Source organism: Anolis sagrei, chromosome X (genome assembly GCF_037176765.1).
Source record: "Anolis sagrei isolate rAnoSag1 chromosome X, rAnoSag1.mat, whole genome shotgun sequence".
Taxonomy (NCBI): Eukaryota; Metazoa; Chordata; class Lepidosauria; order Squamata; family Dactyloidae; genus Anolis; species Anolis sagrei.
In genome coordinates, this window is record NC_090034.1 from 87,212,647 (window position 1) to 87,237,669 (window position 25,023).

Consider the following 25,023-nt stretch of genomic DNA (forward strand, 5'->3'; position numbering starts at 1 on the left):
CGTAGCTGCGAATCCCCGCATGTGAGCGGCCTTTCAAAGGCCCACGCGCCGGGCTCCCGCCTGTCTCCGCTGAATCCATCCATCCATCGACCCTGCCGACGCGCCACAGCCTTTCCTGCCTACGGATTGGTCAGGCCTCCTCGCACGCCGATTGGCCAGCGAGGCCTCCCTCGAGCGCCGCCCTCGAGCGCCGATAGGGTCTTCGGCCCGCCTCTCCGAAGCGCCGCCCGCGGATTGGTCGCGGGCGCTCTGTCCCTGGAAACAGTTCCGGGAAACCCCTCGCGTCGTTGGGCGGGGGGGTCGGGCTCGTCGTCCATGAGGGGAGGGAAGAGGAGGAGCGCGCGCCATTTGCAGCCGCTACTCCAGCCACTCCGCGCCGGTTCCGTCCCGGTAGGTCTCGCCGAGAGCGCCCGGCTGAGGTACTGGGGAAAAGGCCGGCAAGCGCGGCGGCGGGGCGGGGAAGGAGGCGGGGCGGGAGCGCGGGGCCTAGCAGCCCCCTCCCTTCGCCGCTTCGCTCCTGAGGCGCCTTTTGTGGCGAAGGCCCCGCGCGCTAGAGGCGGCGGGAAGGGCGAGCTAGGCCTCTTGTCGTGCCTTCACCTTCCCAGGCGTGCGGCCGACTTGGGCCTAATCAGAAGGGGCTGGCAGGGACTAGATCTCTTTCAGCGGCTAACTAGGGCTTGTTTCCCTGTGGGAGAGGCCTTCCTTTTGTGCCATTTGCATGGCTGTTGCCCTCCTTCTTGCCCCGGTTTCAAGGGGTTTCGATCTCAGATCAGCACGCGTGGAATCGTCACGCTCGCAGGGGCCTCTTGGTAGGGAGGTCTGCTTAGCTTGAACCCTATGGAAGGTCTCTCGATACAGATAAATTGCTGTATAGCTCGCTAGCTTCAAAAAGAGCTTTCCCCCCTCCATTGTTCTTTGAAAAGCAGACAAGTTTCTAAGCGGGCTTTAGGTTTAGCAGCTCCTTCTTCCCCATCTGACTTAAGGGCATTTTATTTATTTTGCACCCTATTGAGATATTTTAATTTGGGTTGCTTTGACTTTTCCGGGCTGTATTGGCCATACTCCAGAACAGTTCCTCATGTTGTTGTGACCCCCCCAACCATAAAATTATTTTTGTTGCTGCTTCATAATTGTCATTTTGCTACTGTTATGAATCGTAAAGTAAATATCTGATGTACAGGATGTCTATTCATTCACTGGACCAAATTTTAAACAAATACCTGATAATCCCAAATTTGAATACTGGTGGGGTTGGGATGGGATTGATTTTGTCATTTGGGAGTTGTAGGTTCTGGGATTTATAGTTAACCTACAATCAAAGAGGGAGCCCCCGGTAGCGCAGTGGGTTAAAGCACTGAGCTGCTAAACTTGTTGACCAAAAAGTCACAGGTTCGAATCTGGGGAGCAGCATAAGCTACCACTGTCAGCCCCAGCTTCTGCCAACCTAGCAGTTTGAAAACATGCAAATGTCAGTAGATCAATAGCCGGAAGGTAACGGCACTCCATGCAGTCATGCTGGCCGCATGACCTTGGAGGTGTCTACGGACAATGCTGGCTCTTCGGCTTAGAAATGGAAATGAGCACCACACCCCAGAGTCGGACACGACTGGACTTAATGGCAAGGGGTAACCTTTACCTTTTAACCTACAATCAAAGAGCATTCTGAACTACACCGATGATGGAATTGAACCAATTTTGGCACACAGAACTCCCATGACCAACAGTAAATACTGAAAGGGTTTGGTGGGTATTGACCTTGAGTTTTGAAGTTGTAGTACACCTACATCCAGAGAGCTCTGTGAACCCAAATAATGATGGATCTCCACCAAACTTGGCACAGATACTCCATATGCCCAAATGTCAACACTGGTGGAATTTGGGGAAAATAGAACTTGACATTTGGGAGTTATTGTTGGAATTTATAGTTCGCCTACAACCAAAAAGGATTCTGAACCCCACCAATGATAGAATTGGGCCAAACTTCCCACACAGAACCCCCATGACAAACAGAAAAATACTGCGTTTTCTTATGATCTTTGGTGTAACCCCTCTGACATTCCCTAGTGACACCCCCCAAGAGTCCTTACCCCCAGGTTGAGAAACACCGCTCCAGAAGCATTCTCTCATAACTTTTCACCCACATCTATGGCAGGCATCCTCAGAGGTTGTGAGGTCTTTGAAGCTGGAAGGCCATTAAATGCTAATCAAGGTAGCCAACTGCAACATTTACACTTGTCTCAAGCAGACAAGAGTTCTTTCTCCCACCCTGGACATTCCGCAGATATATAATCCTCACTTGCCTAGCTTCCAACAGACCCCTCCACCTCTGAGGATGCCTGCCATAGATACAGGTTAAATGTCAGGAGAGAATGCTTTTGGAACATGACCACACAGCCTGGAAACTCACAGCAACTCAGAGATTCCGGCCATGAAAGCCTTTGACAACACATATTTTAATTTGATATCCTTACGCTTGATTATGTGCAAGAAGATGATGTCTTGTGAATTTTTTCTTACCTGTTGCAATTGTGATCTTTATAAGCCCTGGATTTATAGCTGACTGTTTGGAATTGTGAGAGTTGAAGTCCAAAACACTTGGAGGACCCAAGCTTGCCCATGCCTGGTTTATAGGCTAACTAAGTTATTTTCTACATCATTGACATTTTCAAAGTTTACTTTCTTGCACTCTACATGAAATCAGAACTCTGTAATGATGTCCTTATTTTTAAAAACCGCTTCCTGGTTCGTGTGCGTGTGTGAAAACTTGTAGAATAGGTTTCTACAGTTGCACCCATCAGTGCCTGTTTTCAGTGATACACTTTTATTTGAGAAAAATAGAATAGATGTAAATTTCCAGTTCTGGAACACTTGCTGTGCTTGGATCTTTACTGATTTTAACATTGATGTAATTGTAGGTTTGTAAACTACCATCTTGCTAGGTTTTGAAATTGAAATTTTAAATAGGATAAGCATTGGATTATTTTGTATGTTTTTGGTCATAACCTTATTCCTCTAGATACAGTTAATTATCAGAAAGCAGGAGCTCTTGGTGGCACAATGGATTGAACCCATGTGCTTTGGGGAGCGGGGTGAGCTCCCGTCTGTCAGCTCCAGCTTCTCATGCGGGGACATCTGGGCGTCCCCTGGGCAACCTCCTTGCAGACGGTCAATTCTCTCACTCCAGAAGCAACTTGCAGTTTCTCAAGTTGCTCCTGACACGGAAAAAAATCAGAAATCAGTGGTGTTTGTTAGTGAGAGTTGCAATCCTGTTATAGCAGATAAGTATAACTCCGAGTAAGACTTACTGAAAACTTTGGGACTTTTTCTTATTGAACATATTTAGGTTTAACCTTTAATGTTACCGAACACTGGTGTAGTCAGACATCTGTATGTGGTAACTTGGGAGATCCAGCAGCACCTATACAAATAACTGTTAAGGGTTTATATCAGTTCCAAGGACCGGAGGTAGCAATCTTTATAGGAGATGTTAGTCTGAATCCTGTTAATGATAATAGAATTGGAGCTGTATCTCAATAGTGCAAGGCAAAAAAAGAGGAGGGGGAGAGCTGAGTGGTTCAAGTGCATGAAACAAAATGAAGTGGAGACCAGGATGGCATATCTGGACCACAAAGGGTTACCACTGGCCCATAAAGCCCCTCCTCCTGCTCCAGCTCCCATCCTAGGCTAGTTGAGAGAATCAGTGGCATGACTTTGGGTAGGAGTGAGTCCTAGGGCCAATTCTTTCTTTTCACATGTTCCTTGCTGTCCAGAATGGGATAAATTGTGGCATGTGAAGCAAGTGTAACTCAAATCAGTAGATTGATGAGCTGCTTTCTCAAGTGCTGACTGAGTCAGCTAAACATTACCTCTGTAATCAGTGTATGTAAAGGGAAGATATTGTCCTCTGGTGCCAACTGGGGTCATTATGGTTCCCAGCCATAGCCAAGCAGCACACCTCTTTATAGGTTCTCCCCCCACCTCAAAGTAGTTTTCCCATTCATAGAATGCCTCTTTGGATTGCCTCCCTGGAAACTGTTTGTCTTCAAACATTGGAGTGGATTGTCCAAACATTTCACTATGGGACTACAAAGAACAAGGATAATACCTTTGAAGCAAATGATGACTAGGATGATAGCTGATAACAGCATATTGATTAATTTGAATCCACAAAAAACACACTTTAGAAATAAGCAAAATAAATAAAAAGCAGGAAAAGCAGAAATACTGGTTCTGTGGAGTATTGATAGTCAACCACACTTCTGCTCTTATCTGCATTGCATCTGTGTATACAGGTATAACATTTCTAGATATTTTGATGTCAAACCAGAATAAAACTTTCTGTATTTCATAGCAACATAAAAAGTTGTATTTATAAGTTTGCATATAAAATTCTACTGCTTCATATATTAAATACAATGCTAAACAGAGAGCTCTAAATGCCTGTGCCCTGTGCTGCATGAACATGTGTATTTCAGTTTTTGTCATCTGAAAAGTAAAGAATAGAAAAAAAAACCCTGGACATTTTGCAGTAAACCATTAGAACCTTATTAGTCTTAGTTGCAATTTTAACGGCCAGGATAATGGCATACTTGGATGTAAAGTGTAACTTTTTCTTGAAAATATTGAACGTTTCAGTTTTGTTGTGTATTGTAATACTGTGTGCACATGTTATCTGTGAACAAAATTAGTCATGTTTTAACAGGAAGCACATGCTTTTGTTTCTAATCAGTTTCTGAAAGATTAACTTCTAGATTTGACCTTCATTTTTGTCATCATGATTTTCAGGAAACTTGAGTTTGCATGAAGTGTCAACAGCCCAGCCCCTAAGTTCAGAAGTATATCTTGAATTTGATGATTGTATATTTCTGCAGTATGCATAAGAACTACTGTTACTTAATCATATCAGTTATCTCATATGCAGATTGCTCTGGTATGCTGTTGACCCATTAAAAAAATCATTGTTTCCAGAAGAAAAAAGAATTACAGTCATCCTGTTTTTCCCCAACCCTATCTTTGGAAAAAATGTGATGAAAATAAATTCACCCTTATCACCCCAAATGTTATATTTCTCCTCTTCTGGCTCTTCATATTTTTTTTGTCTGTGCCTCACTTTTTACATTGATTACACTTTGCTTTACAAGCACTAAGAACCGATAAGATAGGAATGGAGCATATATGTTGTTGGAATACAGCTAAGGTAGTTTCTTGCCATTGACCATACTGTTTAAGGATTATGGGTATTGCAGGACAGAGATACCTGGAGGTCACAGTTGTTGCCCCGTGTTGTAAAATGTGGTATCATATCAAGAAACTGATCATGAAAATTGAGTGGGAAGCAAGACATGGTATAATCCCTGACTTTGCACTGGGTTTTAGAGATACTTTCATTGACTCAGAGCGAAGGGAAAAACATATGGAACTCCCTCCCCAGGGATATTAGATCGGCCCCCTCCTGACTTTTCGAAAAAAAGTGAAGACCTGGCTCTTTGGGCAAGCTTTTGAGAATGCAGCTGAATAGATAACATGGAACTATGAATGATGAACATGGAATGGCCAGATGATGTTACTGGATAACATTTTTAACAAGATGACACTGATGATTATATGCTTTAAAGGTTTTTATTTATGCTTTATATTGTAATGTTGATTGTTTTTAATAGCACTTTTATGAATGCCTGACATCGAATTGTGTTAATCTGTAACCCACCTTGAGTCGCCATATGGCTGAGAAAGGCAGGCTATAAATATCGTAAATAAATAAATAAAGAGGATTTTGCCTTTTGCCTGAATTTTAAACTCTGATATTATTGATTCTCAGACTTTGGATCTCCCATGAAATAAACATGGAGGTGAAGCTGGTTGTTATTTGGAGCAGATTCTGATTAGCAGTGGTGGTTTCAGGATGAAAGTTGGTTAGCTTGATACAGGCGTGTCTCCACCTTCTGTATAGATGAGTTTACAGTATTTGGATATTTGCCATAGTTTTATATTTTCAAAAAGATGTCATTTTTATAGAAAAATAAAATATGATAATATCTGCATACTAATTATAGAAAATTCTTGTGTAGCTCACTATATTTTAGTCAGCTTATATTTTTGAGTGTTTATGTGTCTAAAACATAATGAAACGGGGTTTGTGGAAGACACAAAACACAAACATAGCAGTAGAGTTAAAACCTTCATTGTGAAAACTCTGGTACTCATCTACCAGAGTTATTGGCCAGCATCCCACAGTCAACTAGGCACAACCCATGAGTGGGCTATGTCATCTATCATAGTATTTTTTTAAAAAAAAATTCCCAACCCCTCATGCCCTCTAAAGTTTTTAGGGAATAATTTTGCCAAGGGGCCATGTTTTGGGATAAACCCTTTTTTCAAACAGGAGTTAACCAGAATCCTCATTAGTTTTTAATAAAAGCCCACCCCCTCCCTGAAGTGAAAACAGACCAGACCAAAGATCTACTAGTTGTGGTGAAATTGGCCCCCATGGAGTTTTGGGGACTTTGAAAGAACCTTTTATAATAAATTTAGATCCCACTTTTTCCCATTGTGGAATGCAAATTTGATAAACGCAGATCAGTCACAGTCTGTTTATTCAAATAGTATCAGATCATATCCAGATAGCTTAACCAGATAGCTTGGCCTATTAGACCATGTGTTGGGTTGAAGGCACACACTTTTATATGGCTGGGTTTTTTGTCATTTCAATTTGAAAGCATATTGGAAAGATTCAAGCATAATTTAGGTGACAATGTTTTTTCTGTGTGGAGGGATAAGAGATTGAATTATAGAATCTTTCAGTTGATAGAACCATAAAGGCCATCAACTCTCATCTCTTTCCATGCAGGAAAATACAAAAACATGCTCTTGAAAGACATCCATCCAACCTCTGTTTGAAGACCCCCAGACAGAGAGGCCAGTACCTTCCAAGTCACTGCATTTCACTGTTACAGTAAAAATAAAAGGCAATTTAGATATTTGCCTTTTAGAAATTTTGAAATATTTTTTCTTTCAATATTTCAATCCTCTAGGACAATATTTCAGGAGGATAGAGGATTGTTGTTATGTCAGTATGGGAATTGTATACCCCTCCAGACATTTTAATCTTCACTCTCAATATTCCTCATTGTCCATGAAGGTTAGGGGATTTGCAGAGAGACCTGCTGTTCAACAGCACATGAAAGGCTGCACAGTTTCCATCCTTACATTAATTACTATTGATGATGATGATGATATATATTTAAAAAAAAATTAACCCACCCTCTCTCCCCAGAGGGACTTACTATAAGAAACAAGTGGCCTTAATTCTGTGTGGTACACTGAATTTTATGTATTTCTTTATATATGACAATCAGTGTCGTTTTCTTTATATGAATACAATGGTATCACGCAGCACTGGCAATACATTAGAAAGCTTCAGATTGCCACAAAACTGATCCCAAACAGTTTGAAAATAATTGGTTTTACTTTAAAATGCAAAGTGTGATTTACAGAAATAAGACAGTAGCAGAACATTTAAAGTTTTTCTTACTAGCCTAAAATTTGGTGGCATCCATTACCAGAATGAATCGTGTTTGCTTATTTTGTGCAAGCTATGGTCACAGCCCATCAAACAAAACTTTGCTGTTGAAATAACATTATGTTAAGCTGGCAAATTTTCAGGAGTGGGACGTAGTAGTATTTTATTCTGTTTTCTACATTAATATGTTGAATTCTGCTGATTGGATGGTTATTTGCAAGTTATGGTTACTATATGAAGTATTAGTTTTAGTGATCAGCACTTAGAAATCTTTAAAAGCCTTCATTCCATTTTTTATTATTCGGTTTTGCCTCTTCTAATAGCTCTTTATCTAAAGTAGTGTTGTAGCTCACTTTTGTTGTAGTGATTAAATAAAATACCATTTGGTGTCTGGTCAAATGGATTATGTTTTACATGGGTCACAAAGCTGACAGGAAATATTTGAGAAGTTAGTGGTGACTTTTAAAAAATTATACTTTTGCAGTTGTCTCATTGACTTTTACTACAAGTTTTTCCTCATTGAAATGGAAGATTAAAGATGTTTCAGTTTAGTTAAACTTTCTGGAATAATGTGCTGTAATGAGATATGCAGAGTTTAATACAAGTTCCTCTTGGTTGAAAATGATGTGCAATTTGTTTATTGACTGTTCCCCTTGTAAAAAAACATGTGGCATGTTCCTTTTAAAAAAGTGTTCTGGCATCCAGTGTGTTTAAGCAGCATGGCTTGTTTCTCTTATGTAATGAAATGTTGGGTTAGAGGGAAGACATGGAAGTAAGCCAGAAAACTATGGGAAGGATGGAAAGCAAGTATTGATATTTGTATATTTAGCTCCTCTTCAGGCTTCTGTATTGAAAACATTGATCTCAAATCACTTTGAGACCAGTTTATGATAGTAGCTGTTTTGTGCATTCCAGTGTAACTTCCCAACATTATGTTAATCACAGAAATTAACTAAGGAACTAAAAAGTAGATTCAGTGTACATGAAGTGCTTAAAATTGTGCATTATTCCATGTACATGTTCCACAATATTTAGGACTGTACTTTTTATTTCATTTAGGTGAGCTGCGATTTAAATGTAGTTTCAATGCAAGTCACTTGCAGCATGTTTACAAATTAGTTTAGAAAAATGCATTGTCCTACAAATTAGTTGTTTCTGGCTTTATGTAATATAGCTCCTGAATTTTTTCCAGCAGCATAATAAAATGGCTAATCAGGTGAATGGTAATGCGGTACAGTTAAAAGAAGAGGAAGAACCAATGGATACTTCCAGTGTAACTCACACAGAACACTACAAGACACTGATAGAGGCAGGCCTCCCACAGAAGGTGGCAGAGAGACTTGATGAAATATTTCAGACAGGTATAATATGCATTTCTTGTTTCTGATTGGTTATAAAAGTGAAGGCAAACAATTTTCAAATTTTTAGGTCTTAAAGTATTAAAATTGCTGTATTTTGCACTGTGTAGCTTTGAATGTACTGCTGCTTTCACTTTGAGGTCAATTGGGTTTAACATATGTTGACAGTATCTTAGGTCTTCAGGATACTGTTTCATAGACACAGAAATGAAAATAGACATTCAGCCTATTGAATTACAATTTTCTCTATAATTATTTGCTTCCGCTTTCTATCAACAATTTATTATTACTATCTTAAACATTTACTAGATAGCTTATTGGGAGAAATAGTTTGCTTGGCTTACTTGAGGCTACATTTGAATTTTTGCTAGTATGTGAATTCTATGTTTGTCTAGTTCCTAGTGGGGAACTCAAGACATTTCAGTTATAACACTGACCTGTTTGTTCAACAGTAATTGCGTGGAGCAAGTGGTTTCTCGTGTATTCTAAAGAGAGAGAGAGAGAGAGAGAGAGTGCATTTTTTTCACTTTGGAAAAAAATCTTATTTTAGTGTAAAAGAGAACTTTCTCTTTCTCTTTAGCATGCGTGTTGTGAACATATTTAGACATGTAAATGGAACTGTTTCATGCCTGCCCTTAGTTCAGATACTTCAGTGGCAAGATCTAGGGTTTCCCCCCCTAAATAATTACAAATGTTCTTCAAGTTTTAAGGCTGTTTTAAATAACACGATATCTGTTTTCTGTATGTACATATTTTGGCTCATGTGGCAGATCTGTCTTGGAAGACAGTTCCAGTGAGTGTCTGCCAGGTAGCTTTAATTTTCTTAAAGGGGCACTTTTCTAGTGCTGAACTACAAAGATGTGCACCTAGTGGCTTAAGTGTAGGTGTTTCAAGGAATGTACAGACTTTGAGAATGGCTTTCACTCAGGTTGTGTCATGAGAAGTCTGATATTTATGTAAATATCATCAAAGTGCATTAATACTAAAAAAATCCCTGTTGCCTAGTAACCAAAATTTATTTGTAGAAATATATCTTCTATTTGTAAAATCTTACCCCAATGGAATATTTTAGGGTTGTTGGCTACTTTTCATTTTGTAGCTGGGGTGGAACTTCATGATTTCAATTTGCTGAGAGTTTTTCCTGTACAAATGATACAGGTGCCTTCCGATATGCAGGATCAATTCTGAAATGTAGTTTTCATGCACTGCTGTCTTATAGATTTGTGAGCAAAGATATTTCCAGTGGTCTTTATAATCTTCAGTAATCATGCTATGGATATTTATTGGAAGTCAGATTAACTATGTCAACATCTTACCATATCATATTGCTGAAACTAGCAGTGCTTTTGAATTTTTTGTACCTGCTACTAACTTTTAATCATGGAGTATGAAGTGCCGGTTCATCTTTAAATATATGCACTTCAGAACTGGTCCTAACGTATGTGGGACTGTACCTGTAAGTACAATATTGATCTACTTGAAGTACATAACAGGGCTCGAAATAATGTCACTGGCTGAAAGGTTGTGGCAAAGTAGTATTTTTTTTGCAAAAATGTGTAATGTAGACACGGAGAGAATTTGTCACGTGTACTTCTTTTTTTGCTTAGTAGGAGGGTGGGACTTTGTAAATTCTTCAGTAGCTACTCCAGCATACTGTGGTTAGATTATACAGAACTCCTCCTTACATGTAGTTTACATTGCTGTTCCTAGAGAAAAAGTATCTTGAAGCTCTGAATGCAGATCATTTGGAATGTGAGCCAGAGCTCATTATTTCAAACCCTGGTATGTTGTGTTGCTTTGTGCAACCAAACATTCCCAGCGTTTTTGCAATTTCTGGACAGACATTTCTTGTCCAGAGTAGCCTGAAATATTTATATACCTCATATTATTTCGGTTTTAGTCAAGTACAATAATGGTTTTATACCAATGGTTCTCTTACATTCTCCAATGGGAATCTGTAACTTTTGTTTATTTTTAATTTTTAGGATTGGTAGCTTATGTTGATCTTGATGAGAGAGCAATAGATGCTCTTAGAGAATTTAATGAAGAAGGAGCCCTCTCTGTATTACAGCAATTTAAGGAAAGTGACCTGTCGCATGTACAGGTAAGGTAAGAGCTCCCGTGGTGTGAACATTTAGGTTCACGAATGTAGTATTACCTCTAACGTGACCATAACAAATGTCTTTAGGTAGCAATATGTTTTCAAACCTACAGTGAAATTCTTGCACAATATACCTTATAATTGTTCACCTGTCAAACACTAAATTTAAATGTTAGGGCTGCCTGTATGCTCGTAAGATTTGTGTGGTAGTGTTTTATGTTAACCTCTTGTATTAAATTAATGGAGTGCTGGTTTGTTTTAAATAAAATATATCAAGTTGGCATTGGCTTTTCTGGGCAACTGCTTTAGTAGGATTTTATGTAATGTTCTGTGATATCTAAGTTACATTCTATATGTCCCTATTAAATTGTTTCTGCAGAACAAAAGTGCATTTTTATGTGGAGTTATGAAGACTTACAGACAGAGAGAGAAACAAGGAAGCAAAGTACAGGAGTCAACAAAGGGGCCAGATGAAGCAAAAATTAAGGTAATATATGCATTTCCCGAGTTAAATGGTAGAATATGAACATATTACAGAATATCTTCATTCAAGAGGCTCTGTTTACAGTTGTATTATTTTTCTAAGGCTGAAGTTAGAAAGTTTAGTGATAGCTCTGGGAGCTACATGGACTCCCAAAAATAAAGATGGGGGAGATGAAAAGTAGCTGGAATTCACATTTTTTGTTATGAAAAATGTGTACAGGTGGTCTCTGAGTTACAAACATCTGACTTATGAAGGACTCAGTTAAGAACAGGAGTGAGACAACAAGAAGTGAGAAAAATCTACCCCTAGGAAAGAAAATTCACTCCTGTAAGAGTTATCATGAGGAAAAGGTGTCTCCACTCAGGCTTTATCACCAATCCTTGTTTACATAAATTTTTCAAAATCTAATTATCACAGGGACAGAAAGTGAGGTGAAATCTTTTGAACATGGGCACAGACAGAAAAACAAACTCCATTCACTTGGCTGGAGGTACACTTAAAATGTACCAGTTCTGACTTATATACAAATTCAATTTAAGACCAAACATACAGAACCTATCTTGTTTGTAGCTTGAAGAATGCCTGCAATCCACCACTAGTTTATGTATCTCAGGAATAATGTCATTTTAAGAGTGGAAAGTCTCTTACGATTAAGGGTGCAGTTTATGTTCCAATTTACATACAAATTCAACTTCAGAACAAACCTACAAAACCTATCTTGTTCAGAAGTGAGTATTTTAAAAAGTTGAGCACTGGAGTGGAGGGCCTGTAACCAATTTAATCGGTGAATCATTCTCATTGAATAATTAATGTTAAAAATGCAGAGTGTCAAAAGAAACCTGTGTGATCCGTTTGTTGCAGAGATAATTTTGCATCTGAGATGTAATTCAGTTTGTGTGCTCTATTTCTATATATGTATTATGAAGTTATTGCATAATATCGTGAGAATAGTTACCTGATAGCATGTGTAGTTTCTTTCACAGAATCATTATGTTGAAAGAGTCCACAGAGGCCTTCTCTGACTCCCTAGATTTTTTTATTATGGTTTCCGACCAGATTTCTTACAAGTGTACTATCTGGACCAGGCATGGGCAAACCCAGGCCCATGGGCCAGATGCAGCCCTTTGGGCTCTTTGTCCCTGCTCCCATCTGTTTCGGCTTCCTCTTCAATTTGTGGATGCAGTGACCTGTCGCATCCTGACACTGAAAGGAGGGCCAAGGCAGAGTCATGCCTTTGCCAAGAGCTCTTAGGAGAGCACTCGGCAGTGGCACGCTTGTCTCCTTCCTCTGGGCCCGGAAGAAGGTGGGCTGCCTTTTTCCCAGGGTCCATAGAAGAGCAGGGGAGAGAAACACGCCATTGCCAAGCGTCAGTGGGGCATTTGTTTTCCTGGACACAGGCCCGCCCCTTCCAGCCCATGACACTACCTCTTCTGGTCTCACTCACACTCCCAGCCCAGCCCTTGCAGGTGGTCCCACAAGGCAGCCCCAGTGGCTCGTGAGTCACTTAAAAAAAACACCCCCAACTTTTGACTTATTAACAGGCTGCAGAAAAGGAAATGTTATTATATATGTCTGGCACTGAATGCTGCTTAATAAGTCCTAAATAGGAAACCGTGATCAAAATAATTAATAATTTATAAGCTTCATTATTGGTTTCCCACAGGCAGCTTGAAGGTGTGTGCATGTCCAAGCACCTTCCATGTTGTTTAGTTTTGGTCCTAAGTGCCATCAACATAAAATAAAATTTCTACTTTTATTACCACCCTCCTTTAGGCTTTGCTAGAGAGAACTAGTTATACTTTGGATGTGACCACAGGGCAACGGAAGTATGGTGGCCCTCCTCCAGATACTGTCTACTCGGGTTCCCAGCCTGGCATTGGCACAGAGGTTTGTGTATGCTCCTTAAATGCATCAGTATTCCTTTACCTAAAATTACTTTATTCCAGACTGCTTTGTAAACTAACAGATTTTATTCACTTAAATTGAATGTCTATTTATTTATAGCTAGAATTTGCATTATTGTTTAAATCATAATGTAATGTTCTTATATCATGGATTATTGAGCTATAATGATCTTTCGATTGAAGTATCAAGGGAACTTTATTGTGCATGTGATTCTACAAATGTTCCTGAAATCATTTTCTCCTGATAAGAAAGATATCCTTTTTAAAATGAAGTGTCTTGAATAGCATATTGTTAACTGCCTCATTGATATAAATCAATGCCATGGGCCCATGGTATTTGGTTGGATCCCTCATGAATACCAAAAAATCTGGATGCTTAAATTCCATTCAATGGAATTCCATTCCGTGATATAAAAAGGTGAATAACAAGTGCTGGAGAGAGCTTGAGTACCTGTGCATTGGGGGTGTACAGCAAGGTATACTTGCCATTGTGGATGTCTTGGGTTTTTTCCCCCCAAGTATGTCTGAGCCATGGATACAGAATTACTGGATATGGTGGGTAGACTGACAATAGTGTTGTTGAGACTCAGCATTCTGGCACCATACCTACTACCAGTAGTAGGAGAAGAAGAAGAAGTGATGCAGAAGCAGAGGAGAATCAGCGTCAGCTGAAACGTATTCGTGACATCTTTCTGGCTTCCAGTGATTCGGGGACTCAAAATAGCTTAACATAAAAAGCATCAGCATAACCATTCAAAATACGCAAATATACAAATGTTAAAACAGGATAAAAAATTCCCAGTTAAAAATCATTAAAACAAATTCAAAGTTAAAAAACCCAGCACCCCTGAATTGATCTTCCGAACCTTCACCTTTAAAAGCCTGTCTAAATAAAAAAGTTTTAGCCTCCACCAGAAGGCAGCCACAAAAAAAACCCGCTCTCTCATTCCCACCAATTGAGCTTGAGATGGAGGTGGGACCAAGAGAAGGGACTCTCCTGAAAATCTCAGGGCCTGGGCAGGTTCGTATAAGGCAGTGGTTCTCAACCTGTGGGTCCCCAGGTGTTTTGGCCTTCAACTCCCAGAAATCCTAACAGCTGGTAAACTGGCTGGGATTTCTGGTAGTTGTAGGTCAAAACACCTGGAGACCCGCAGGTTGAGAACCACTAGTCTAGGGCTTTAAAGGTCATTACCAGCATTTTGAATTGTGCCTGGAAACAGATGGCAGCCAGTGGAGCTGTTGCAACGGGGGTTTTCCGCTCCCTGTAACTAGCACCCTGGCTGCAGCTCTTTTGACTAGCTGAAATTTCTGAGCAGTCTTCAGAGGCAGCCCCACGCAGAGCGCATTATAGTATTCCAGACAGGATGGCACTAAGGCATGTCCTATCGTGGCCCGATCTGGCTTCTCAACAAATGGGTGCAGTCAGTGCGCAAGTTTTAATTGTGCAAAGGCCACCGCTGACACCTGGACCTCCAGGTTCAATGCCAAGTCCAGGAGGACTCCCAAACCTGTGTCTTCAGGGGGAGTGTAACCCCATCCAGTGCAGGCTGAATCCCTATTCCCTGATCTGCCTTCTGACTTGTCTTGTCTGGATTAAGTTTCAATTTGTTTGCTCTCATTCAATCCATTACTGATGACAGGCACTGGTTTAGGGTCAGGACAGTTTCCTTGACATTAGGTGGAAAGAGGTCGTAAAGCTGGATGTTATCTGCATACATGTGGCACCATACTCCAAAACTCCAGATGATGTCTTCGAGCGGTTTCATGTATATGTTAAAACAGCATGGGGGCTAAAACGGAACCCTGAGGAACCACACAGGTCAACGGCCAGGGGTTCGAACAGGAGTCCCCCTGTACACCTTCTGGGTACGCCCCTCTAGGAAGGAACAGAGCAACTGTAATGCCTCCTAGTCCCATCCTAGCAAGACGGCCCAGAAGGATACCATGGTCAATGGTATTGAAAGTCACTGAGAGATCCAGGAGAACCAACATGGACCCCCCCCCCCCCATTTAGTTGTCTTTCTAGGTCACCCACCAAGGCAACCCAAGCTGTCTCTGTTCCATAACCGTGCCTGAAACCAGATTGAAATGGATTGAATTTCTTTGTATGAGAACTAGGTTTTAGTCAAATAATGATCAAGTCTTTTTTTAGTACAGCATCCCCAAGAAAAATGCTTAACACATTTTATAATTACTAAACATATTGACTCACTATTACTAGTAATCATTATTACTATTAGCCACTAAGAAAATGTAATAGGTTGCAATTGCAGTTGATAATGGATGCAGTTAACAATGCTTGTATTAATGACTGGCTGGTGTTTAGTGGGATTCAGCTTCTTACATATAGTCAGCCCTCCACATTGAGGTTGGATGCCAGAGTCCTGCAAAAGTGGAAAAACTACAAATACAGTGGATGGGCAGGGGGAAGCTTTCTCGGGGGCTCCTCAGACCCCTGGAGCCAGTGGCTGGAGGGTTCCCTTGGTGGGGGCAGTGCACCACAGCTGCCCTCCAAAGTCTGGTGCCACTGCACGCCCAGTCTCACGGCAGCCCTGTGCCTCCGGAGGAAGAGTGATAGGAACTGCCCCTCCTTCCTAAAGCCTGGGTTGCAGTATGTACATCCACATAGTAGCCCATGCTTTGGGACAAAGAGGGGGATGAATGATTGCAGTTAGTTCCCACTTCCCAGAGATTGGGCTGCCATGTGGACATTCATATAGCTGCCCTTCATCTTTTGGGGAAGAAGGGGATAAGTTATTGCAGCCACTCCCCACCCCCCTCCAAATAATTCTGTGCTGCTGTGTGAATGTCATGTACACATTCATGCAGCAGCCCTACACTTTTGGGAGAAGCCTCATGAAGCTGTCTGAGGTTGGCAAGGAAGAGCACTGTTGCTCTGTCTGTCCCAAAGACCCAGGGAAGGCAGAGCACATGCTATGGTTAGCTTTTAGTGGTTGGGCAGGATACATTGTGGGTTGTCTGCTCACCATAAGTTGTAGGTGTTGTGTGCACATTCACACATCAGGCCTTGGGAGGTGGTTGGTGGCAGCCATGGTGATTGCCAGTGTTCTCCCTTCCTGAAGCCCAAGCCACCTTGTGAATGTGCATGTGGCGACCAGGTTCTCAGGAGGGGATGACTTTGGAGTGCTGGTGGCAAACTTGTGAATGTGAAGGGGTCACTGTACACTTAAGCTGAGAAGCAGTGCAATCATATGGTCTTCTTCATATCAAAGAAAAGAGATAAAATTCTTGGATTGATTATCGTAACAGTACTATAAATACATCACTTTGAATATTAGAAGCTTTAAAATGAATACTCTGAAGTCGCAGCATTGGGTTTAGGTATAGTTAGTACATTCAGTACTCTGCCTAATGTAAAACTGTCTGAAACCCTGTTGCAGAAATAAGTCAATAGGTTGAATAACACTCTTCATTTATATTTTTATATTCTGAAAATAAAAAGCTGTGAATTTCCTTGTTAATACTTCTTTCAGGTATTTGTTGGCAAAATTCCTCGAGATTTGTATGAAGATGAATTGGTGCCACTCTTTGAAAAAGCAGGCCCAATTTGGGATCTTCGGCTCATGATGGATCCCCTTTCTGGACAGAACAGAGGCTATGCTTTCATCACTTTCTGTGGTAAAGAAGCAGCACAAGAAGCTGTGAAATTGGTGAGTGTCATAATTCTTAAAGCATTTTAGGATAGAGTGGCTGTTTTTAAGATGTGGTTGGAATTTATCATTTTGTGCCTGTGGCCAGAAAGAGAGAGAAATAATACATGATACTTTTGGAGATGTGGGGGAAAACATTTCCAGTTTATGGTGACCCAAAGGCAAACCTATCATACAATTTTCTTGGCAAAATGTATTAAAAGTTTTTGTCTTTGCCTTCCTCTAAGGTGGAGAGTGTGATGTATTCAAGGTCACATGACAGCTTTCCATGGCTGAGTGGGGATTTGAATGTTAAATTTATTGCATTTTAAAATTACAGAAACATGCAAAATTGAGTGCTGAAAATCCACATCTAACATTTCCCGCTCTGCATTTCTTGCTATCCTGCTAAAAGTATGGAGAGTATTTTGCAAGTTTACTTCCAAACGCATTCTAGTTCACTTGGCTAACTTGATTTTGTTTGCTTTGAAATATAGCTCCTTTGGTATTCACAATGTAACTATACCATTCGCTATGTATTAATAAAAAAAATTGCAAAATAAATTTGTCTGAATCTTCCTTTGAGACATGGCAGTGTAGATTATTTTGATAACTTTACTATATCAGTTGAGTTCTGTCCAGGATAATTTTTAGTAGATTATACAGTCCAGGAGAAATAGCAAGGCAAAGCAATTTACCTGTCCGAATGCATCTCCCCTATGAATCATCGCAGAGCTTAAGATCCTCTGAGAAGGCCCTGCTCTCCATCCCGCCATTATCACAGGTGCGATTGGTGGGGATGGTGATTGCCCCCCCGTCTATGGAACCCCCTTCTTGGTGAGATCAGATCGGCCCCTCCCTCCTGTCCTTCAGAAGGATGGTAAAAACTTGGCTGTGGGATCAAGCTTTCGAGACAATAAAGCAGTGATAGGAAACCTTACCAGGCCAATTAGATTAGACGCAGATGATCGAGACAGTTTTAAACAGTGTATTTTAATATTGACACAAATATTTTTAATGTTTATGTATGCATATAATGAATTCATGTCCCGGCATTGAATGTTTGTTGTTTGTATGTTGTGCTCTGCCCCGAGTCCCCTTCAGGGTGAGAAGGGCAAAATATAAATGTTTTAAATAAATAAATAAATTCTGTATGCATGTGTTTATGCATGTATTATCTACAGTTCCGAATTTTTTGTCAGTGACTATAGGTAGGCCAGCATTATAAGCCCAGAGAAAGTATTAGCTTGGAAAATACTTTATTATTTATGAATCTTCCTTTAGCAGCCTATTGCTTTTCAGTGCTAGGTGCGGAGGAGGGGATCTCCTGTAATGCAGTCAAGTTAGTTTCTGTGCTGAAGCCTTGAAGCCTTTATCAATTCACTTTCTTGCCTGCATGGAATTCCATGCACTTTACTTGTTGCCTTTGGCTATGAAAGAAGTGCTTAAATGCAGGACTGCATGGTAATGTTTTTTTAGACCAAAGATGAATTTTTGAACAATCACTCTTTTGAAGATATCCTTACAAATATTTTAACAGTGAATTGTATTTACTTCACATTGTGTGTGTGTGTGTGTGATTATTATTATTATTATTATTATTATTACGGTCAATGACCAGCACCAAATAATAAATATATGACAAACATTAGGAATGATACTTAAGTATCTAACCCCCAGAAACAATATGCTCCTTTGTTGGGAACAAGGCATGTGGTGGCCATCATCTTCTCTTTATTGATTGCTAAGAAACTGCTTCTGTTCTGGTTCAGCAAAGTACATATGCAGAAATCATACAGCTTAATGGTGTAACGTTAGAAAATGTTGACTATTTCCGCTACCCTGGTAGCCACCTCTCCACAAAAGTCAACATTGACACTGAAATACAACACCACCTGAGCTCTGCGAGTGCAGCATTTTTTCTGAATGAAGCAGAGAGTGTTTGAGGATCGGTACATCCGTAGGGATGCCAAGGTGCTTGTTTATAAAGCTATTGACCTTCCAACCCTGTTATACTTTCAAGTCTAAGCTGGCTTGAAAGTAGGTTTGATGGGAAATGTGTCAGACTCTGTTGGAAACTTTAAATCTTGCTTAATTAAGATTTAAAAGCATTGAAAGATAATTTTTTCTCTCTTTTGAATGGGGGCTGCTGAAGTTTTCTTTGTCCATATTTTAATGAATTCAGTCTTGAAAGTTCAATTCATTTTTTCAGTGCGACAACTATGAAATTCGCCCTGGTAAACACCTTGGTGTCTGCATTTCTGTGGCAAACAATAGGCTTTTTGTTGGATCTATTCCAAAAAACAAGACCAAGGAAAACATATTAGAAGAGTTCAGCAAAGTCACAGGTAAGGATTAGTGAAAAGGAGCCAAGATTGTGGATAAATGTGTTATGGTTGCTGGGAGTTCCATCAGGAAAAATATTTCCTCATTTAGATTTCCTCAGATTTGCTAGGATAGTACTGTTTCTGTGATTTTTCTGTCTTGGTTCAGATTCTTGTGCATGTCCTGGACAAGTAGACATCCCTTTTGCCATCTCTGTTGGAAATCTGGTGTACCATTCCAAAGGTAGATGGGACAGTGTCCACAGAATGCCAGTTCTGCTTCATAATACTATCAAATGGGATGTGTGTACTTCAGTGCTACATCTGTTCCTGATGACCTTATTTACTTATGTACCTACTCGTGCTTCAATCAGATTTCCAAATTTGGTCTACATATGTATAAATATACATTTATACATTTACATCTACATCTACATTTACTATAAATATAGGAAAGGATGTCGTAAGGAAGAGGAGCAGGGTGTTTTCTGCTGCTCTGGAAACTAGGACTTGGAACAATGAGTTCAAATTACAAGAACAGAGATTCCAGTGGAACATTAGGATGAACTTCCCTGACTTTAAGAGCTGTTCAGCAGTGGAACTCTCTGCCTTGAAATGTGGTGGAAGCTCCTTCCTTGGAGCTTTAAAGCAGGCTGGATGGCCATCTGTCAGAGCTGCTTTGATTGTGCTTTTCCTACATGGTGGGGGTTGGACTAGATGACACATGTGGTCTCTTCTAACTCTATTATTTCATGATTCAGTGATTCTACATCTAATTTTTGCAGAGGGATTAGTTGATGTAATCTTGTATCACCAACCTGATGATAAGAAGAAGAATCGAGGATTCTGCTTCTTGGAATATGAGGATCATAAATCAGCAGCGCAAGCTCGCCGTCGGCTAATGAGTGGAAAAGTAAAAGTCTGGGGAAATGTTGTTACTGTGGAGTGGGCTGACCCAGTAGAGGAACCAGATCCAGAAGTCATGGCGAAGGTAATGTCTGAATTAAAACTTTGCTATGCAGGCACTAAATTATCTCCATCTCCCCCCACCCAAACTTTGGAAATTTCTAGAATAGAAGTGGCATTCCCTTCTTTGGGAATTGTGTCACCTCTTTTGGAATCTTGTTTGCAGCAAGGACACAAAATATGAATTAAAGAGCATCACGGTTCTATAATAAACTAAAATTACTTTCTAAATCATTGTGAACTGCCATAGCTCTAAAGCAGGGGTCCTCAAACTAAGGCCCGGGGGCCAGATACGGCCCTCCAAGGTAATTTACCTGGCCCTTGCTCAGGATCAACCTAAGTCTGAAACGACTTGAAAGCACACAGCAACAACAAAAACTATCCTATCTCATCAGCCAAAAGCAGGCCCACATTTCCCATTGAAATACTAATAAGTTTATATCAGTTAAAATTGTTCTTCATTTTAATTATTATATTGTTTTTAAGTGTTTTTTGCAATACAAATAAGATATGTGCAGTGTGCATAGGAATTCATTCATGTTTTTTTTTCAAATTACAATGCGGCCCTCCAACTGTTTGAGGGACTGTGACCTCGCCCTCTGTTTAAAAAGTTTGAGGACCCCTGCTCTAAAGGATGCATTATGTATTTTGTGCATCAAACACAAAGTTATTTATAAGTCAGTTTCAAGGATGACTATTTGATTAGTTTGTTTACACAAGATTCACTTAATACTCCATCTCTTATCAAGAGTAGAGTAAATTCTCATCTTCACCAGTCAGTTTAGCCTGCTGTAAATAATTATGGATCAATGCCGAATCCAGGGTCATTTTTCACACTTCTGGGGATCACCCTGTTCTGACATCAGAGGATATGCTTGGATGACTAGGAAGAAAGAACTGAGATTGCCTTGTTGCTGGATTGTTTCTGCCAATGTCAGAATGGGGTCCCTGCACGAAAAGGAAAAAGGAGAGGAGATCCTTATGTTGCTTGTGCATGTATGCTCTTCTGATAGGTTGAGAAGCTGGATACTGTTTTCTCTCACCTAGTACTCTTTTTTAAAAAAAAGTATATATGTGTGTCTCCAATGGTATCTTCAGAAGTAAAATTGATCTAATGCTCTCTGTAGGGGCCACATTGAAACTTCCAATTAATGATCTATTCCGTTGATTTCCAACTTCATTTCTGAGGGCAAAATTAACCTAGAAAGTATCTTGTGATGCAGAAAGCAAGTTATCTTCCTTCAGGACACTGTTTTGTGGTCCCTTAGCTAGTGGTAACTATGCTTAACATGGTCTATAATTAGCATTGCTGAAATTCAGCTAATTGAATCTACTGTGTCTGCAGTTGATGTCACAGTTCCAATTTTATTTACAGGTAAAGGTTTTGTTTGTGAGAAACTTGGCCACCACAGTGACAGAAGAAATACTGGAGAAATCATTTTCAGAATTTGGAAAGCTAGAAAGAGTGAAGAAATTAAAAGACTATGCTTTTGTTCATTTTGAAGATAGGGGGGCAGCAGTCAAGGTAGGTATCCAGTGTTTTTATTAACTGTACGATATATGGCCTAACTCTTACAGAAGTTAATCTAGTATCTTAAGAAGGCTGTTTTCTTGTATGAGATAGGAAATGAGAAATTATACTTACCATGAAGGTCCATTCTGTTTGGAGCGCGAGGGTGAAACCCAGTCAGAGGAGATTGCTCCTCCTGGCTACCTCAAGAATAGCAATAATTTCTAGAAGACTGTGCTTCTGCTTCCTGTTCCCAAGCTCCTGGTTTCTAAAGCCTCGTGGCTGGCAGTGTTTCTGCAGGTCCTTCCAGACCAGGCATGGGCAAAGTTCGCCCCTCCAGGTGTTTTGGACTTCAACTCCCACAATTCCTAACATCCTGAATTGTGGAAGCTGAAGTTCAAAACACATGGAGGGGCAAACTTTGCCCATGCCTGTTCCAGGCTCATTCTTGTAGCATATGGTATGTTTCCTCCTGGTCCACATGCAGAGTAACTGACATAGGAAATGGAATCACTCGGCAATGGAACTTGGACAACATTATTTAACCAGGAGATGATAATGATGTTGGTTTTTATTGTTTTTATTGCTTCTATTGTGGTTTTATACTGTTTTGATGCCTAAATTGTATTTTGTTGTTATGTGTACTGACTTGTTGTAAACTGCCTTGAGTCACCGATAAGGCTGAGAAAGGCGGTATACAAGTATAGTAAATAAATAAATTTCCAGTTGTGGCCGCTTGGAACACTTGTAATTGCATTAAATTCAGATCCATCCTTTGCTACAATCTCATTAAATGTCTTGAATATCCCATTTCCCGTACTCTAAAATACTCCAGAATTGAAAATTGTGCACATAGGTTGCTAAGATAGTGACATTTTTTCTACTGAGTCAGTGTACACAAACCTTCCTTCATGCACAGTATTATTAAAATATTGTATATAATATTACCTTCTGGTTATGTGTACAAGATGTATATGAAACATAAATGAATTTTCTGCATGGGAAGGTAGCGGTGCTCCATGCAGTCATGCCGGTCACATGACCTTGTAGGTGTCTACGGACAACGCCGGCTCTTCGACTTAGAAATGGAGATGAGCACCAACCCCCAGAGTTGGACACGACTAGACTTAATGTCAGGGCAAAACCTTTACCTTTACCCTAAGAGTAACATAAGACTATGTACTTAAGTTACTCTTAAGCAACCTGCTAATTACAAACCTGCAGAATGGATATGACTTCATCTGTGAAAATCTTATGCAGTCCACTTATTATTATTATTATTATTAAATAATACTTACTATTATTATTTAATAATAATAATAATAACTTATACTTACTTACTAACCTTTTATCCATTTACTAAAATTGAAAGATAAACTCAGAAATCCTGGATGAATGTTGTATTTGTTATCAGTCAAATTTAAGCATCCTTTTCTTTTCCAAACAGGCCATGAATGAAATGAATGGAAAAGAGATAGAGGGGGAAGAAATTGAAATAGTGTTGGCTAAGCCTCCAGATAAGAAAAGGAAAGAACGTCAGGCTGCCAGACAAGCTTCCAGAAGTACTGCGTGAGTGTTAAAGTTTGTTGATTGTTTGTGTGTCATATAGACAGCACTTCATGCTATAAACAATGTAACCAAAATCTGCCAAACTCTGCGTGAACTGGAGTTTTAAAATGAGCCCAGTGCACAAGATGAATGCCATTCTTTTTTATTCTTTTTCACTAGGTATGAAGATTATTATTACTATCCTCCGCCTCGCATGCCACCTCCTATTAGAGGCCGAGGTCGTGGAGGAAGAGGTGGCTATGGCTATCCCCCAGATTACTATGGCTATGAAGATTATTATGACGATTATTATGGCTATGACTATCATGACTACCGTGGTGGCTATGAAGACCCTTACTATGGCTATGACGATGGCTATGCTATAAGAGGAAGAGGAGGAGGAAGGGGTGGGCGAGGTGCACCTCCACCACCTAGGGGGCGGGGAGCACCACCGCCAAGAGGTAGAGCTGGCTATTCTCAAAGGGGGGCACCCATGGGACCGCCAAGAGGAGCCCGGGGTGGGAGAGGGGGCCCTGCCCAGCAACAGAGAGGACGTGGTGCTCGTGGCGCCAGGGGCAACCGTGGGGGCAACGTGGGAGGCAAGAGAAAGGCGGACGGCTACAACCAACCTGACTCCAAGCGCCGCCAGACCAACAACCAGCAGAACTGGGGCTCCCAGCCAATCGCTCAGCAGCCGCTCCAGCAAGGTGGTGACTATGCCGGTAACTATGGTTACAATAATGACAACCAGGAATTTTATCAGGATACTTATGGGCAACAGTGGAAGTAAAAAAAAGAGGGCGTGGGAATATTGGCAAGATAGAATTGGTTAGAGCTCTACATCCTTCCAAAAATTGGCTTAATGTTTCATCCTTCAGTAGTGATTGGCTGCCATTTGTATTGGGCTGAAGAATCACTCGATTGTGTATATACTCAAGTCTTTTTTTTTCCTTTTCTCATAAATGCACTTGGACATTACTGAGCTTGCAGAATTCCCAAATACACAGTTTGGGATATAGTGCTTTTTATCGTTTTAGGCTTCATTTTAGCAGTTTATCAGCAGGATGGGCAACACTGTTAAATCATGATTTTGCAAACCTTCTGTTTTTGGACAGTTTCCTTTTTTTATTTGGGATAGACTACATAGGCATATGCTGTACATAAAGTAAAGCTAGTACTTTGTCTCCGTAGTTTTAAGAAATTAAAACAAAATTAAGTTTTCTTGTATTGAAAATAACATGACTGTATGTTTTGCATTCTTAGAAGTAGGTTAACTGTGTTTTTAAATTGTTATAACTTCACACCTTTTTGAAAATCTGCCCTACAAAATTTGTTTGGCCTAAACGTCAAATCCGTGGCAATTTGTTCCTTGATGTGATTGTATTTCCAATTTCTTCTTGTTCATGTAAGATTTCAATAAAACTCAAAATCCTATTCAAAACATTACCTATTTCAAATTCAATTGTGTCCTAAAACATTATTTCATTGGTAATTCTTGTAAGAAATATTTTTTTTAAAAAAGCTGCCTATGTGAGTGATCAAATTGATGCAAAATTTATTGGAATTTCCAATATTGGTGGTATGTGAGTTAGAAAGGTCTGATCATACACTCAAAACAAAATTTATTAATTGGCACTCTAGTCTACTTCTGCTTAATGT

At 40.1% G+C, this 25,023-nt stretch overlaps 1 protein-coding gene across 6 annotated transcripts; it reads left to right on the forward strand.

Moving 5' to 3' along the window:
* Positions 1 to 282: 282 nt before the first annotated feature.
* On the forward strand, positions 283 to 24,807 carry LOC132780319 (heterogeneous nuclear ribonucleoprotein R). 6 transcript variants are annotated; one of them, XM_060783952.2, is made up of 11 exons: positions 283 to 390; positions 8,715 to 8,880; positions 10,863 to 10,981; positions 11,358 to 11,465; positions 13,236 to 13,349; positions 16,861 to 17,037; positions 19,229 to 19,364; positions 20,126 to 20,331; positions 21,682 to 21,831; positions 23,264 to 23,385; positions 23,545 to 24,807. In XM_060783952.2, exons 1-11 carry the CDS (start codon positions 316 to 318, stop codon positions 24,152 to 24,154), a joined length of 1,983 nt encoding a protein of 660 aa, XP_060639935.1. In that variant the 5' UTR covers positions 283 to 315; the 3' UTR covers positions 24,155 to 24,807. The 6 variants fall into 6 exon arrangements, with proteins under 6 accessions (XP_060639935.1, XP_060639934.1, XP_060639940.1 ...); XM_060783951.2 differs by having other exon boundaries at positions 284 to 390; positions 8,712 to 8,880; XM_060783956.2 differs by having other exon boundaries at positions 287 to 419; positions 8,712 to 8,880.
* The last annotated feature ends 216 nt before the right edge of the window (positions 24,808 to 25,023 follow it).